Source organism: Notechis scutatus, chromosome 2 (genome assembly GCF_049901735.1).
Source record: "Notechis scutatus isolate UNSWTSFEM ecotype Mainland chromosome 2, rNotScu1.2, whole genome shotgun sequence".
NCBI classification, from domain to species: domain Eukaryota; kingdom Metazoa; phylum Chordata; class Lepidosauria; order Squamata; family Elapidae; genus Notechis; species Notechis scutatus.
In genome coordinates this window covers 67094369-67112623 of record NC_142010.1, presented here as the reverse complement: position 1 = coordinate 67112623, position 18255 = coordinate 67094369, and the positions used below count along the sequence as shown (strand labels likewise).

The window sequence follows — 18255 nt, the reverse complement described above, 5'->3', positions numbered from 1 at the left end:
AACCTTTTTTACGCCGCGGCCCGGTATCCCCAACCTTTTTTATGGCGCGGCCCGGTATCCCCAACCTTTTTTACGCCGCGGCCCGGTATCCCCAACCTTTTTATGGCGCGGCCCGGTACCGACATCAGCTGGCGCCGCCATCTTGTTTTGATGAAAAGTGCTTCCGGTGAGCTCACCGGAAGCACTTTTTCATCAAAACAAGATGGCGGCGCCATGCTCGTGAGCTTTTCCGGGTAGAAAGCCATTTCTACCCAGAAAAGCTCACGAGCATGAGCGCCGCCATCTTGTTTTGATGAAAAGTGCTTCCGGTGAGCTTTCTACCCGGAAAAGCTCACCGGAAGCACTTTTTCATCAAAACAAGATGGCGGCGCCCAGCAAGCCAGCGGCCCGGTAGGACTTGTTCCACGGACCGGTACCGGTCCGCGGACTGGTGGTTGGGGACCCCTGGTGTAGGGTATTCTGTTGCGAGCAGAGGAGTGTAGTACTCTTCTCGTGAAATACTTCTGGACTCACTCAATTGTATTAATGTCTAATATAAGTGCAGATTCCAGACTGATGAGCTGCGTTCGAGTATTGGTCCAGCAAAAGTTTTATATGCTCTAGTTAGCGATTCAATATTTCCGGAGGAGAAGCTTTGTAAGATTAGATTTACAACTCTTAATGCCTTTTTGGCAATTTTGTTACAATGAGCTCTGGCGCTTAGGTCATTTGATATGAGTACTCCAAGGTCCTTGACAGAGTGAGGATCATCAACGAGGTCATATCCCCCTAGTTTGTATTTGGTGTACTGATTTTTTACCAATGTGTAGGACAGAGCATTTGCTGATCAAGATTTGGAGTTGCCAATTGTTTGGCTATTCAGACACATAATCAATTTGAAGGACAGTATCATTGTCGGTGGGGTTGAATAGTTTTACGTCATCCACAAAGAGGATGAAATTGCTTATAAGGTGATCGCAAAGGTCATTTATATAGAGCATGGCAGGAGTTGACAGTGTCCTCAGCATGCGGGTGTAGGCAAAGCAGCAGGTCTGTCAAAAATTGCTTGCCCTTTGCTTGGCCAAGGCCATAGCTGGTTCACCCAGCAGGGAATCAAGCCCAGAGGGAAGGTGGATGATGCTTCAACTTTGCCTGGGCAAATCAGGTTTAAAAAGAATGTGCAAACTCCCTCCAAATTATTCCTGACATCTGATGGGGAGGGTCACACTCTACAATTGACAGCTGTTCCCATGAGCCTTGACTTTTTACACAATTCTTCTCCCTCCTCCTTTTCTCCTGCTTCTCTTGTTTATTTTTCTCCCCTTCGTTCTCTAAACATCGCTCTACTTTGTTTATGGATCTAGACATAATTTCCTTTGACGTCATCATAACTATGATGTCTGACTTTAAAATTGCAGCACTGCTTGTGGATTTTGGTTACTTGGCAGGTTCCTCCTGGCTTGACAATACATGTGAAGTGATAATGACCTCTGCTTTTCTAAACAGATCACAAAAACAAGACATAATAAAGCTGGTTGTTTTAGCATTGGACTAGAATTTTATTTCGAAGTGCAATTCATGATTTTCCTCCAGTATAGACCAGGAATCTTCTAAAGTGAAGTGAAAGGCCTTTGAGGGCCTTTGGAATCGAGTGACTGTCATTTTGACTTTTTTATGGTACAATAGTTTTGCTTTTTAATGGTCTTTATGATTTTACTAAGTTTTATGTGTAAACTACTGGTGTAATTTCCCCCATAAATAAATGCATTAAATAAACTGCAAGCCATTTGGAGGCACTTTTTAATAAATACATAAATAGACAAATTATAGTGGTGTCCTCCCTCCATCTTTCTTCTGCTCTTGCATCTAACTCAAAATGTATCCTTGCTTGTGAACTGTTCCATTATCCATGCACTTTCTCTTTTTTCTTATTGTTCTTTCTGCAATATCAACGTGGAGATGGTAAACATGCAGAACTATACCTTCATTAATTTAACAACAGCCACATGTAATTTTTGCAGGATTTCTATGGAGGCTTATTAGAGTCTGAGAGTGAATTCTGAATAGTCTTTGAAGCATTATTAGCTTGTGTCCGATTTACATGAGTAGAAAATCCCTCTATTCATAAGCTTTTGTTTCACTTTCACTGCTGGATTTTCTGACAGAGTGACTTGAAGCAAAGTGGAAAGAGAATCCAGTTCTCCTGTTTGTAAATACTAAATAACACTCTAGTTCCGTGATGGCGAACCTATGGCATGCGTGCCACAGGTGGCAAGCAGGGCCATTTGTGCCAGCACGCGAGCTGCAGGCAAACTTACCTCACTGCGCATGCATGCGCCTCACAGCTGATTTTTGATGGGTTTGAGGCCTTTTTCGGCCTCCCAAAGGCTTGAGGAAGACTTCTGCAGGCTTCTGCAGGCTTTGCAGGCCGAAAACTAGCCCCGTTTCATCACTTCCTGTTTTTCTGAAAATACCAGAAGTGACGAAATGGAGCTAGTTTTCGGCCTGCAAAGCCTGCGGAAGCCTTCCTCAAGCCTTTGGGAGGCCGAGAAAGGTCTCAAACCCGCCGAAAATCATCTGTGAGGTGCAGTGCAGATAAGGGGGCGGCGGGGGTAGGGGGTGGGGATTGCACGTGCATGCATAGGGGGCAAGGGGGTGTGTGCATTACCTTCTGGGTGCTGGCCTGCGAGCGCGAGCGTGCAAGCGCGCACAGTTTTTGGCACAGGAGCCCAAAAAGATTAGCCACCACTGCTCTAGTTGATCTTACCCAAGAATAATTGATTAGATTGTCTGGGAATGCTAGATACCGTAGGTCAGAAACATCTATATGGCAATGGATTAGCTGATCCTGTTATACCTGGATAAGTTTTTAATATCCTTACAAATACATATTGCAGTCATGTTAGCCTGCAGCTACTACACATTCCATATATTTAATTACAGCTCAGTTATTCTATGTATGTGAATAAAAACATTCCTCAGACCGGCCCAAAATAGTTATGATTTTAAAATATTGCTCTACTTTCTAGAGAATAAATCTCTGTGGTTGCAGATTTGCATAACACAGATACCGTAGAAGGATAATCTAGAAAATGGATAGTGCAAAATAAGTTTAAAATGGTCTTGGCAGTACTTATTTTTTCTGGTCTGCTATGGAAAGCAAATAATTCTGCCAAGTTTTAGCCTGATATATTTAAAACTGAAATATTAATTGTGCCTTACTCTGTAACCCTTGTGTACATGACCACAACAGATTATGCACTCATCTGTAACTTTCTGGTATCTGACAGAGAAGGAAATGAAAGACTTCAGGAGGCTTGGAGGAGGCTACATTTAGTGCTGGATCTCAAGATAGCAAGAGATGGGGACATTCTGAAACAGATTGTCCCAACAGGATATCTACTATAGTTTTAGGCTTTAAGGGACTTTCCTGGAGGATGCTGAAGATTCCACAGCACCTTTTCAAAATGGGAAGAAAATAACCAGATGAAAAGAAAATCATGACTCAGCGTTAGGAAGAGCAGCACCTGTAAATGGACCTGCCGTTGTAGTTGTGGCTACCCTCTATACCATCTGACTTATTCAGGCTTTCTGAAGTAGGATGAAAATTACATACAAAACAGAAGAGTTAATCTCTATGTGTAGAAGATAGAAAATATAGCAGCAGTGATTGAAACAAAAAGATACAGAAGAACGGACTAGAACTTGAATCAAAGGAGTTCTGTGAAGTATTGGGCTTGCAGCATGGCCAAGGATAGACAATTGTGTGTCATTCAGAAGTTTTGGATTCCAGTTTTTGCTAGCTCCAACCATGGTCAGTTACAAGAGACTGTGGGGAACGTAGTTCAAAATTTCTGGAAGATACCATTTTGCATGTATCTAATCCAAAGAAAACAATTGCACCTTATGTCTTGTGCTCCTCAAATAAAGTTCCATCAGGTGATCCCTTGAATCTGCTAAAATGCATCTTAGAACTGCATGCGGCTCCTGAGAAGCAAGTATGTCTTCTGAAGGTAGTAAATAATAAAACATTGACTCTGTTATTGCACTAAAATTCCTCCATTGGTATCCCTAGAGAGGAAAATTAGAAACTGAAGAAGAAACCAAGGTAGTCAAGATAGATAGATAGATAGATAGATAGATAGATAGATAGATAGATAGATAGATAGATAGATAGATAGATAGATAGATAGATATTCCTTAGTTCCATTTTTCTCATTTTAATTTTCAATTTGATTTGATTTGATTCAAGCTCCTGCAATGAACCTCAATAGTCCCTGAGTTTAAATCCAACACCCATTTGTTATACTGCTCTGCATTCAAATCAACAAGATTACATTTGGATCTAAGTTACTGCACTCTTCAAGCTACTAGCATTGCTTCTGGGTTACTCCTTACACTGCTTAGCAAAAATAAGTAAATCTAACTGGGAATAGATTAGTTTCCCCTTCTAAAGCAAGCTATGTATTTCCCTCTTCATTGCTCCTGTCACTTTGTCCTTCTCCCATTTATCCTCCTAGGAGGAACTACTGTAACCTGACTTGGCGAGCACAGTCTCACTCTTGCTTTTCCATCTTTCAGCCACCCAAGTCCAGAGAAGAAGAGGCAGCAGCTACTATGATCCAGGCATTGGCCTTCCTTCTGCTGCTGGCTGGGAAAGGGACTACAGTTACCACTACCAGTCCCCGTGTGAAGCTCTCCTTCCATGGTAAGGATGGGAGTAAGAGGTGGGAAGGCGGGAGAGTTTTTCTTGAATGGAAACCAAGTTGGGTTCTGTAGAATCTCTTGTATTCTGATAGAGCAATACTCTTGTGTGAATGATGTTAAGGGGAAAGTCTTCTTGAGATGACCCATGAAACAGTAAGTGGAGACAGAGCTGATCTTTATGCAAAATAGGATCTGTGTCAGCTACTAATCTATGTACGGAGATTTTGCATCTTGTGAAGATTCATTTGCCATTTTTCCTCTGCTGTTCACCTGGGACACACAAATTGTGTCCCAATTCTTTAGGCTGTAATTAGGATTAAAAAAAATGCCTGACCTGTGTTTGGACAAGGAAATCTGTTAACAAGAATCTGGAATAACCTTATTCTTGGATTAGTGAAACTGGGCAGTATTCCTACCTCCGTGAAACATACAGCAACTTTCCTTCACTGAATGGGCATGATCTGTCCAGGGAATTGAGGTCTCACTCAGCTGTGAGAACTACGAATTGCTGGATGGGAAGAAATGTCCATATGGGAGGTGGAGGAGGACTTCACACATGGGTAGAAGTGCGAGCAGATGAGCTTTTTAAAGGTGAAGCACTGATTTGAAGCAGGCACTTGTCCTATTTCAACAGAGTTTGGAGGATAGTCCTCATTTTTGTTTTATTCCAGAAACTTTATGGTGTTTTTTTTTTTAAGTTGACCCAAAGTCAGGTTAGATTGGCTAATTTGGCATTGCACTTCTCAGAGGGGAGCACTTGTTTCTGCTGGTCCTTTAGTTGGGTCTCAGACAGATCAGAGCTGCTGGATGGCTTTGGCATCCAGTTTAATCTTCAATCCAAACTGAAGTAGATTAAGCCGGAGGCCATAGCCTAATGGAGTAAACTGGACTATTTCATTGAGTTATTGGAAGGAAAAACTACACAGCTGGGAGTGTAACGTAAGCAGCTTTTTGCTGCTGGGGAAAAAAAAAAGGCAGGATATAAATTTAATGAAATAAATAAGTTGGTGCAGCTGATCCGGCTGTGATTTCTCATCATCCCTTGCAGTTGAGATCGGCAACAGCTCATTAGCGGGTGGACTGCTCCCCTGCCACTCACTTTCTTTCACTTCCTCACAATGCCTGATTTGTTCCCGCTGCTGAAGGCAGATTAGGCTCTGGGTGTAAAGAAAGAGTCCTTTCTCTGAGCAGATGCCTGTTGTGCTGGGAGATTAATGTCACGCTGGTTGAGACTGGTAGCCTATTAAAGTTGGTGGGACCAATCAAAGAACAGGCTGAAAAGAGGGGTGTTAGGGTGGGATTTGATACAGGCAGAAATTGGATTTGGGATGGGGGGCAATCAGATTATAATAGAAGTTTCCCCCACAGCCAGCTCTCTGCCAATGGCTTGAATGGCTCTAGGTTGGAGCAGGTTAATCACAAACAGCTGAGTTGTGTATGCGAGATGAATCTTGGATTCAGACATGCCATTACTTGCATTTTTCAACACATACACATGCACACACAGAGAGAGAGACAGATAGAGATACCCCTTATGTCCAAGAGAGTTCCCAGTGCAAAAAAAGGGGGGGGGGATTTTTTGGCATGTTTGTTGGATTGTTGGGTAAAAAAAAATAGGCTGCTTGCTTGTTTTACATGGAAGACATAGTTTCCAGGCTAATAAGCAACAGGCCATTTTAAATGTGCAAAAATCCCTATAAATGGGTGCAATAGGTAAGCCATTTGTGTTTGTCAGAAAGAAGACAGGTTTAAAGGTTTATCTTCCTAACATCTTTACAGCCCAAGGGCCTTTACCAGTTCAGGCTGTAGGACTTTCCCATTTAGATGCTTATGATTGCTGGGTTGAATGTAGCAAAGTGACAGGAATGTTCAAGGATTAAATGTTAATCTAAGACATGAGTAGTGTGTGTGTATGTGTATGGGGGAAACCAGAGGAGTGAATAGGGCTCAGAGACCAGATGATGGCACTGACTTGACCAAGGGCATCTAATATTTATATCTAGAGGCTTGGATGCAGAAAAACCTTTTGATATTGGCAATAGTTATTTGTAATTTTGTTCATTTTTTTGGTTAGGAACTCTGAAAATGCATTATTTATTTCCAAAAATATTAGTGAAGACTAATGGGAATTTTAGCAGAGAACGATATACAACAGACTGTCCTCTCTCAGTTTTACTCTTTGGAAACTTAAGTTTGTGCAATTTGTCAGTGGGGAGATTCAGTTTGTCTTTTTCAGGGCAGGAGAACATATCGTACTGCACTTTGTACAGTAGAGTAGAGTACTCAAATGATCAGTTAGATTTAGGGATAGATATTTCAAATTAAGGTTACATCTTCACTGACAAACTTCAATCTTCCATATCAATTAATGGATGGTTTTTGAGACTTCTTGATACAATATTAACTAATTTGAAATAGGACTGAAGTTTTGGAGAACTTCTCTGGACAATTTTGAGATCAAATTCGAGATTTTGTCAGAGATCAAATTCGACCTTATTAAAATCTATCTGTCTCTCTTGCTCTCTTGCTCTCTTGTTCTCTCTCTCTCTAATGTGAACATGTGTGTATCAACATATTAACACTTCTTATGTGAAGATTGATATTCAGAAAAAATGGATTCATCCTTGTGTTAGCTTCTGGCATACCAAGTCTGATTTGATCCCCATGATCTTGCTAAATTAACATTATGGGAAGAATGCAAAAGTGAAAATAGAAAGCCAATCCTTTTATTGAAATTCTTGGATGATTGTATATGATAGATTAATTAATGGGATCAGATGATAGGGTTTTTTATGTTTGAAGATCTGCAGCAGAAATATAATGTGTCACTTTTAATTATAGCATTCTATAAATGAGCCATCAGCCATGTGTTGGAATTCTCTAAAGTATTAGAGAATTTAAAGTGTACTTTATAAAAAATAAAATCATAATTGGTAATAATAAACAGCCATTACAATATATTAATTAGTTATATTAATTATAAGTTATTAAAGCATAGAATAACAAACTTGAGGTCTAGTACATGAATGTCAATACAGAACCATTTGGGAACATCTTTATCCCAGTTCCATAGATTTAAAATTATAGTTAATTCAATAAAACTCATGTCTGCTAGACATCAGTGCATGTTTTAAAAAAAAAAATGGTTGGAGATGTGGTTCTCAAAATACATAGATTAGTTTGGTGTAGTTTTTTTATCATGATTATGAATTATATTCCAATGGTGTAAAAGATAATAGGAAATAGATGCTGCAGGTGTCGATGATTTCAAAGAAACAAACAAACCAATAAATCATATAATTTTTTCCAAGGAATTCCAAGGGAAAAGAAACCACTTAGTTCTGTTCAGTCACTGTATTTTTATGCATAGTTTCATTCTGATATAGACACATCACAGTGATAACCATCAAGTCATTTTCTTAAGTCTGTTTTTATCTTTGAAGAAATAATTTCTTATTATTCCACATGTACTCAATGGACAAGCAGCAGAATGGCACTCCTACATTTTTCATAGGTCACGTGAACATGATAACCAGAATCATTTATACAAAATTATTCATCAGAAGGACTCTTAGAATGCACAAAGGGAGCTAGTCACCCACAACAGTCTGAAGCAAGTATGACTCTCTGTTCCCTGCATACAACATATATGAATAGCCATAAAGAAAAAGCATTAAACCATCCATATTTTGTTCTTTTCATTTATTCAGCTTGCACCACACTTGGTTGGCTTCATCTGATTCTCTTCATTCTCGCCTGCAGAACATAAATAAAATTGCATCTTTTTGTAGTTGGGTAACAGGCCATCTTCTATATTTTCTCCAGACCTGAAGATGCGACATGGGCTGCGCACCTATGAGTTGGAACGCTCTTGTTGCTACGATGCACTGCTCCTGGATGAAGAGAGGGGTCGGCTTTTTGTGGGAGGCAAAAACTACATGGCATCCTTGAGCCTGGACAACATTAGCAAGCATGACAGGAAGGTAAGAAGCCTATGTACTGCACCAGACCTGTACCTCAACCTGGCTGCTCCAGGGATATTCAATTATAAGCTCTGCCGCCCCTATCAGTCTAACCAATGGCTGTGTTGCCATGGAAAGACACAATGTAGTGGTTACTCTACCCAAATATTCCTTCCCTTCCCTTTTGTTAAAGAGGAAGGAATGACTATCCCACAAAAGCTAGTGGAGGATATTTGGCCCAATTTATACAGGTCCCACTATCTGTGAGATGGGCAGCAAATAACTGTGATAAATAAAATGTATTTGGAGATTACCAAGGATCGACTACATGCTGAAAACTGCTTGGGTTTGAGAATGTGGTGGAATAACAGCTCTTTTACTAAGAATAAAGAACAACATGATTCAGACATTTTAAAATGTTGGTTCTCCAATGGCCCGCTCTGGTCTGGAATTTATTGCAGCTTCTCTTCCCTGAGGAAGGAGACATTCTCCTCCTCATGAGGATGAACCTCACAAAATATCTCTGGGAAGGTTCCCAGCTTAATGAAATGGGATGGTGGGGGAGTGTGCTGATAGTCTCTATCCTGGACTATTGATGGAAACTGCATACTGGCCCAGCAGGAGAAGAGCTTTGAGGATGCAATACAGCCAAACCATCTTTGACCCCTTTCTCCTGAAGCACCAGTTTTCCGTGGCAGCACTTCAGTTTGGGGAAATCTCTGCTTCAAGAGATTAGTTCATTCACTGCTCAGTTTCTGCACATTTGCTGTTTAATTTTTTTAAAAATAAGAACTGAGGCTCTCATTGCTTTTTTGTCAGATTCTTTTTGCAGTGGCTTTATACTTATTTTTTTGTTTTCACAAAGAGTTATGGTCTGAAGGACAGCCAATGGATTGCTTGCTTGCTTGCTTGTTTACTATAACTGCCCAACTTACACACATTGACTCTTAAATGTAAAACTCAATAACATTAATTTGGATGAGCTGCACTAGGCAAAGCATTCGTGGTGATCTCAGTCTTGCAGTGCATCAGTCCACCATTACTTTTACAGCATTCTGCCTACTTCCTGATAGCACTAGGACATAAACAGCAGGGAAATTGTGGATCCGGACTAAGGAAAAAACACCAGAATTCCCATGAATGCTTTTAGTACCAGGGCTTTAGTAGCATTTGACAATGCTGTAATGAATGACTGGACTAGAAGATTACCCCCTTTGGAGTGTCATTGGTTGGTTTTGCCATTAATTTTCTCCATTTTTGCTCTCACAGATTTATTGGCCCGCGCCTGTGGAATGGAGGGAGGAATGCAACTGGGCAGGCAAAGATATCAATGTAAGTGACCATTGGGGGAAAATATATTAATTAAGCTATACATGCCACTGGTTTTTATTTTATTGTTGCTTTATTTTACTTTACTGTTTTACTGTTCTTACTTCTTTGTATCATCATCATCTTTTGGGAATTTATATTTTGTCATACCTGGTCTTTGACCCTAAACGAAGGCATACAGCCAAACAAACATCCAAGGCATAAAGTGAAAAGGCTAAGAAGCACTAGGAGATGTGACGCAAATCAGATGCTTCCAGAGTGAATGAACAGAGAGCCACGAATACTTTCATTGTATTAATGGGCTCTAAGTTAACTTAAGTTAACCACAATAATACAGGAGCACCAAACTTGATTGCAGGAAATACGACTTCAGCAACACAGTGGTCAATGCCTGGAATACACTACCTGACTCCGTAGTTTCTTCCCCAAACCACCAAAACTTTAACCTTAGACTGTCTACTGTTGACCTCACCCCATTCCTAAGAGGTCTGTAAGAGTCATGCATAAGCGCACCAATGTGCCTACCATCCCTGTCCTAATGTTTCCTTTTATTTGTACCCATTTCATGTAATCACAATCATGTTTATACTTATATCTGTTATCTAATACATGCTTGACAAAATAAATAAATAAAAATAAAAGTAAATAACTAAAAACTTGAGCCTGGAGGATCCTGATTCACCCGAGACCTTTCATTTTTGTAGAATGCCTTTGAGGGTCTTATAGAAGTGGATTTTCTTACCTGTAAAATGTTTTCTCTCTTCCCAATCTGTCAACTGGTGGCATTCTGCCCTAGCCCCATGAGGCCCCATAAGGGCTGTAAGGGTCACTTTGGAGGACTGGTTTGTGCACTTAGAGATTCTTCTTTTGCTTTGACCCACCCTGACCTTCCAGGAGATAAGAAAAAGGTTCCCACTGTTTTGGCAGGAGTGGAGATGAACCAGGACACCTTCAGATTTATGCCTTGATAAGTGTCAGACTGAGCAAGAAGGGGCTCAACACCCTGGTTATAACTCATAGAGGTTATGCAAAAAAGGAGCAGCATGAAGTCAAGTCTACAAAAAAGAAGCTAAGTGAGATGGAATTTCTTCAAATCAGGTTCATTCCCCCATCCCCAATAAATACATACTTCATCAAAACATATAGTAAATTTGCCCACCCAATAAGATCTCACACTTTATTCAGCTCTGAAATTTACCATCATGAGCACTGTGTATCATAAAATGGGAATCTTTATAGAAAAAGATCACCTCTGAGCTCACATGAGCTGGGCTGAATCTACAGGAGCAGACTGTCTCTGAAGCACCCAGTGGTCAAGCCTCAGAGGGGTGTATAAATCAAAAGCAGCATCTGGAACTTGAAAATTCAACTTGAAAGCTTATTGATAACCAGTGCAGCAACCAGAGAATTATTTTTTTAATAGATGTTAGTCACTTAACTATCTCACACCAACATCCTTGCTGCTATGTTGTTACCAACAGAGCTCTTTTGTCATCTTTAAGGCCAGTCTCATGGAAATTATTTCACAATAATCTAAATAATGTAGTTATAAAGGCATGAGTAAGAGAGATGTAGGACCTAAAAGCTTCAAGACCAAGATTGTGGATATGTTCAGTTGGCTTCCCTAATTTCTAAAATGGCTGTTGAAAAAGAGAGACCAATTTTTCCCAAGTGCTCTTTCTTTCCGTTGAAGTGCTGGGGCATTTTCTCTGTTTGAACAGTACAGCATGGCATGCTGCGGTGAACTCTGTTGGCCCTTTGGCCAAGTGCAGGCAATGGTGATGTGGTCATGATAACTTCATAGGCAATAGTTAATTATTTGCATGTTAAGCAACACCAAGATCGAGCAAGACTGACTCCAGAGGAATGTATGAAGCATCAATAATACAGTTATTGGCTTCTCTTAATACACATGGCCTATATTAAAAGGACTCGGTAGTTTGTAGTTTAAAATATGATGGCAAGTCGGCCATATCTTACCATCCTGTAGGAAGCAAGCCATCCTGTTCTGTCATAATGTGGTTTATTTGTTTCGGTATGTCATGTTATGGAACTAGAGTAATTGTATTTTGCTAACAAGTATTTAAGATTTGGTGTATTGTACAATGGCAGTGGTCTTACTATGTATAAAGCAAAGAAGGAATATGGCCCATTTAGTGGAGTAAAAATATCAGCAACAGATCAGTAGCTTCAAACAGGGCTTTTACAGTTGTCCCAGTGGGACTAAATTTCTCGGACTTTTTGCCTATGATACAAGTGGTGTTCTTCCATTGAGTTACAACTTTTATTCTGAATGAAGGAAATAGACCTAGAAACAAAATCCCAGCAAGGGGAGATTAGACTTAAGTCATCTGGGCATAGGGCCAGCACAAGAGTTGTCCCAAGTCATATTATTCCTGCTTAAAACTCAAACGAGTTGCCATGGCACCATTCCAGAACAGAACGGAAAAGGCATGTGGTGCAGAAACACCTCTTTCTGCTCCTCCTTTTTCCACAGGTTTCATTCCAGATAGGAATCCAACTAATCCTGCTGGAAGGACTGCTCTTCTACTCCACTGAGCCCAGCAGATAGCAAGGAGGCTTGTGGGGAGGGGGAGGGGGAGGCAGGTGGCCAGAAAAATGAGGCTGCTATTGATGGAGGAGAGGTGCCTCTTTCTGAGCTGGAATCCCACCCCCTACCCTCAATAGCTCCCCACAGTTAATCTGTTTGGTCATCCTGCAAAAGGAGAAGGGGTTATTTGTCTTCTTGGGCTACTCAAAAGTGATGACAGGATGTGACAACCTCAGACCTGTTTACTTAAAATCTCCACAGTAGGTTGTGGAGACAAATGGTTGGGATCCATCTGTGTTTGTGTATAATAAAGAGACACAGAGAGAGAAAGAATGAGAGAGATTCTTAGCATGTCCCCTGTTGTAATTAATTAGTACATTTAAGTTTTGACAGCCATGCCATTTTAGACAAAGCAAACACTTCCCTGCTGTGTCCTGTTCATAGGAACATGCTTCCTAATCAGTGATGGTTCTGTATTAGACCATCACACATATAAAGGGGAAGATCCTACCAAATGGGTTTTCTTCCAATTAAAAACAGTAGCCCAGTTTGTCTCTGTTCTATCATGAGAATGGAAGTAAGTCACAGAGCTGTTCTGTTTTGTGGTGGGATGATTAAGAAGCAGAACATTTATCACTCAATAGAGCAAAACTCCCAATCCCCGTATGATTAACTAAGGAATATGAGTGCTGTTCCCTGTGTACAGATTTATTCACAGTTTTGAAATGATCTTGAAAGAGGTGGAGAAAAGACCTGATCTGTTTAAAACGTAACTTTCTTTATGACTGAAGTTTGCTTAAATTCAGCGCTAACACTTCATTCAGACTAGATGAAATATGACCGAAGTATTAGCTACAAGATCTGGCTATGGCTCTCATCAATATCAATATCAATTAAGAGAGGAAATTAATTTAATTTAAGCAACTAGGTTCAAGGTCCAGAAGCATTTGGTGAAAGTAACAGTCCTGACACACTGAGATGTATTTTGCAGCAGAAGTGACAATGTGATCCAGAACAGCCATGGTCTTGCTCTTGATTAGATCATGCTTATGGCTGCTGATTAGTTAATGCTATGTGGTTTCTCTGTGGGAGTTGGTGTGTACCCAATTATGGCCAGCTTCTATCAGAACACTGGTGGTCCAATTTGCTCAACAAATGGCTAAGACAAACTTTTAAAGAGCTACACCTGGTTGCTTACATGCAGGGCATGTAGTCTACCATTGATCCACAGTCTGGATTTAACTTGCAAACTGACTCAATTCATTTTTCACGGCATAAAGGAAGTATACTTCCCAGCCCTGTTCTACCAGCTGCTTGCCTTGAGGGCCATTTGCCACATTGTCATGTGAGTGATGTACTAGTGGTGTAATATGGCCAGGAGAAAAATTCCTCAGAAATTCACTGGCACATGTCCAGGCTTTGAGAGAGCTGATGAGACAGCAAGACCGGAACATGTGGCCCGTGCCTAATGCAATGATCTGTCACCATGGCATCTGACTCATTTCCCTTTCCTATTACCAGCAGCTAGGCATGGGAGGCCAACCGTTTTCTGTCCATTGAGCATAGTCATTGTTCTTGGCTTTGGGTTTCCCTTGGCTGCTGGCTCACCAGTGCAAGTGACTTTAGCCTCAGAGAGAAGGCTGAGGAAGAAGATCCAGGATTTTTCCAGAAGGGGACATCTTGCCTGCTAAAAAAACATAAATGCAAAATGGCACATAGAGACTTTGGATTGAGATTACAATTACGGGTTATGGGGGTTCTACAGAGGGGAAGAAGACGGCACGAAGAACTGAGTGGTCCCAATTAACCATAGGTTTAGATCAGGGGTGTCCAACCTTGGCAACTTTAAGCCTGGAGGACTTCAACTCCCAGAATTCCCGCTGGGGAATTCTGGGAGTTGAAGTCCTCCAGGCTTAAAGTTGCCAAGGTTGGACACCCCTGGTTTAGATGAAGCTGCCGTCAAATACTTTCATGAAACCTGACAGTGTTTTCCCAAGAAACATTCTTTTCCTTTTCTAAAGTTTATACTTTCTCCTTCTCTTTCTTCTTGTCCTCATTGCTGGAACTGTCGATATAGATACAAGCCAGTTTGGTATTGTGGTTAAGGAACCAGGCTAGAAACCAAGAATCCACGAGTTCTGGTTCTGCTTTAGGCATGAAGCTCAGTTGAGTATCCTTGGGCCAGTCGTTCTCTCTCAGCCCTAGAAAACAGGGAGTGATAAACCACTTCCAAAAATATTGCCAAAATACTGCAGGAACTTGTCCAGGCAGTTGGTTAGGAGGCAATGCTGATTCAAACACACACACACACACACACACACACACACACACAAATGGGGAGTTGGGAGGGAGAGCGAGATACAGATATAGATATGTTAGTTTCTCTAGTTCTAATTAGTTTCTCCGCTTCTAGCAACCATCATTGCAATGATCCTGGACATTGCTGAATCTTTTTGTTGTGTTCCTCTCCATAACTCAGCGCAGATGCCTTCTTTTATTAGTAATGCCTTGCTAATCGTTTCAAATCATTTCTTTCCTTTATGGCAAGTATTCCTTATAATATTGTAAAGCAGACATATGGGGATGGGGAGGGAAGGAACGTTTTTTTAATTCAGATTATTGATGGATAATGGGAGGCAATTACGTGTGAAAGAAATTAGAAGCACGTGAAATTAGAAGGAAAACACTAGAAGCCAAAGAATATGAAATACAGTCATAAACATCTCCTGTTTGTATGCATTCTCTTAATACATTTTTTTCTGGTTTTAAGGTTTGTCTGTTTCAAAAGCTGAACTACTGAGCCAGTGGTAGGGCTTTAGCATGAACTTGGCCTCAGCTTTGATCCCCTCCTTCCCTGAGCCTTGTGTTGAATTTATGGGGACTCTTCTTTCTTCCTCCTCCTCCTCCTCCTCCTCCTCCTCCCCGCTTCCCCTTCATCTCTGCTTGCAAGACCTTGCCATGGCACTTGTTTGCTTTGTAACTGACTAATGGCTGCATGTGAAGTGGCTCCTTTTGGCCTGTTCCATTCAGCTCTCTTCAGCTTTGGTGGCTTGTTTTCTGTTACCTTTCAAGAACTACTGGGAGACAATAGTTTTGAGCCTTTCTCAACCTTGAACATTTTTAAGATGTGTGGATTGCAACTCCCAGAATTCTCCAGCCATTATGTCGGCTGGGGAACTCTGGGAATTGAAGTGCACACATCTTGAAGTTGTCAAGGTTAAGCAACACTGCTGGAAGGCACGTTCTTGAGTGCCTGGTGGTGCTGAATGAGGCCCTGGATATCTTCTCCTTTCCCCACAGTCAGCTTATCATTCCCCCCACCCACCACCCACCCACTTCTATTTATGACCCATTTCTTGGGAAGGAAAGGTTGCCCTTCTGCCTGAGTTATTCCAGACATTTAAATAATCTGACACTTTTTAATGAGTAAATCCTGCTTAACACTAAGTCAGACAGATGTTTACCTCCTGACAGAGCCTGTAGGGGGGGGAGGAAGTAGACCTTGTGGCAGTTCCCTCGGTGTCTGCTCGTGACAGGTACGAAATCCCCCCCTTTCAATCCCCAAGTTTCTTTGACTTTCTCTTGCATGAAGTTTATGCTGCTCTCTCTACAGTGCCCCCTGTTGGGAAAAACAGGCAGCAAGATATGCTGTCATCCCAAGGAGTCATGGGCTTCACAGCACCGCTATTCCATCTCATTTGATGTCAACGAAAGTGAAGGAAGGCCCCCCACATGTGCTGGCATTCCAGCAATGTCAGGGGAGGGTATCCATAAGTAAAGAATGCACCAAGACAGCAAACGCCAGCAAACGATGTTTCACATCTTCCTCTGGCCTCTTGTTTCTCCGTTCCCAGTTTTGCAAGCTGCTCTTTTTGGCCCCTGAAAAGAAGCATTTGATTGGAAAAACGTTCTCTGCTTTTTGCAAGCTTTCCTGTTACTTGATCACTGCCTTCCAGCTATTCTCCTTCCTTCTCTTTCAGCAGTTTTTTTTTTCTTCTTCTCTAGTTTGAGTCATTTATTAGGCTTGCTCATTAAAGGGCTCTGCTTTTGCTTTTCAGGCCGAGTGTATGAATTTTGTTAAGATCCTGCATCTCTACAATCGCACACACCTATACGCCTGTGGCACTGGGGCTTTTCACCCCATCTGTGGCTTTGTAGAAGTGGGGCAACGTGTGGAGGTGAGTGATGCCTAAAGGTTTATAAACGAAGGTTACAGAGACTAAAATCTAAGCAAGAGAATCACAGGAGCGCCAAGCTTCTCTTGATGGACATGTTGGCTCCTTTCTCTAGGACTCTGTCTTTAAGCTGGATTTCAAGAGCCTGGAGGATGGCAAAGGCAAAAGTCCCTATGACCCAAATCACACCGCGGCTTCAGTTCTTGCAGGTAACGGGAGAGGCCCCCAAACAGTGACCTAGCACCCAAATAAAGGCGAGACACGAAAACAAGACCCATGTAAGATGTCACGTGGGATCCTTTGAAAGCCTCATCTTTCCTCTGCCCTGGGAACAGATGAGATCAGCTGACACTCTGTGCCAAACATGCAGCTGCTGGGATGGTAGTTCATTCATCTTTGAGCAGTGCCCTCTCCCCAGTCACCGAGATCTTTCTCAGGGACCACACAAAGAAGATTTGGAACAGTCTCCGAGAGGTCAATGGAGATGAGGAAGCCAGAAAGCTTTTGAAACGTCTCTCCTTTTGTGCTGGGCAGGTGAAGAGCTTTATTCTGGTGTGGCTACTGATCTGATGGGCCGAGACTTCACCATCTTCCGCAGCCTGGGATCGAGGCCTTCCGTCCGCACCGAGCAGCATGATTCTCGGTGGCTCAACGGTCAGTGGAGGGTTTGTAAGAAGGGGACCTATCAGGTGGGAAGTGAGTCATACTTCCACTTCCACACTTTCCATACTTCCTCATAGTGTGGAAAGGGAGCAATTAGGTGTGGGGGGGGGGGTGGAGGGTGAAAGAAAGAATGCCCTTTAAAGTGCCAGGGAATCCAGAATTCATTATTACAACTCTTGGCAAATCAAGTTGCTCACTTGTTGTTTCATAATTTATGAGTGGAAGCTGCCACCTAGCGATCAGAGCTTGTCACGATTACAGCCTGAGATTTCAAAAGGATAAACTTGAAAGAGAAAGTGGAAGGAAAAGGCATTGGAATGCTCTGTAGGATGTGTGTTTTCGGTTTTGTTTCACTGAATTCATTAATCGGCAGTTCTACGTTGCTGTTTTCAAGTTTAGGGAAGTAGCAACCTGGATGATCACATTGGCTGGGAAACTGGGAATATAAATCCCAATACATCAAGGAAGAATTATTGGGGAAGGCTATCCTGTGATTTTCCTCTCTTCTAAATATCCTGGACCAACTAGTTGGCTTTCTTCTCACTTTTTTTTCAAGGACAACAGAGAACAACTGAATTTAATGATGAAATATCCTTAGAGGGAATATCCTTAGAGTTTGGACAAAAAAAGTCAAGAAGTTGGCTGTGACAGTGTCATCAAAATGTAGCCTATTTTTTATGTGCAGCACATAATAAACAGGTGGAACTTCAGCCACACTGCCATAGCCTCAATATTGACTCTTTATTTTTTTTAACCACACCTGTGGACTGTCCCAGAATCACAGCCTCGTGAGATTTTCTTACCTGTATGGGGAAGGCTTTTAGCCTTAAAATGAAGTTTGTGTACGAATGCCTCCAGGTTTAGTTCTCCATGTCTCAGGATCTAGCTG

The 18255-nt window shown here is 41.6% G+C and overlaps 1 protein-coding gene across 2 annotated transcripts in view; it reads left to right on the top strand.

Moving 5' to 3' along the window:
• Nucleotides 1-18255, top strand: part of SEMA3B (semaphorin 3B) — a 52736-nt gene that overhangs the window by 16708 nt on the left and 17773 nt on the right. For both annotated transcript variants that reach the window (XM_087954983.1, XM_087954984.1), the window contains exons 2-7: nt 4561-4687; nt 8512-8669; nt 9918-9980; nt 16587-16706; nt 16819-16912; nt 17238-17357. In XM_087954983.1, the coding sequence (XP_087811109.1) occupies nt 4597-4687; nt 8512-8669; nt 9918-9980; nt 16587-16706; nt 16819-16912; nt 17238-17357 (646 nt within the window). In that variant the 5' untranslated portion in view covers nt 4561-4596. The remainder of the gene's footprint in view (nt 1-4560; nt 4688-8511; nt 8670-9917; nt 9981-16586; nt 16707-16818; nt 16913-17237; nt 17358-18255) is intronic.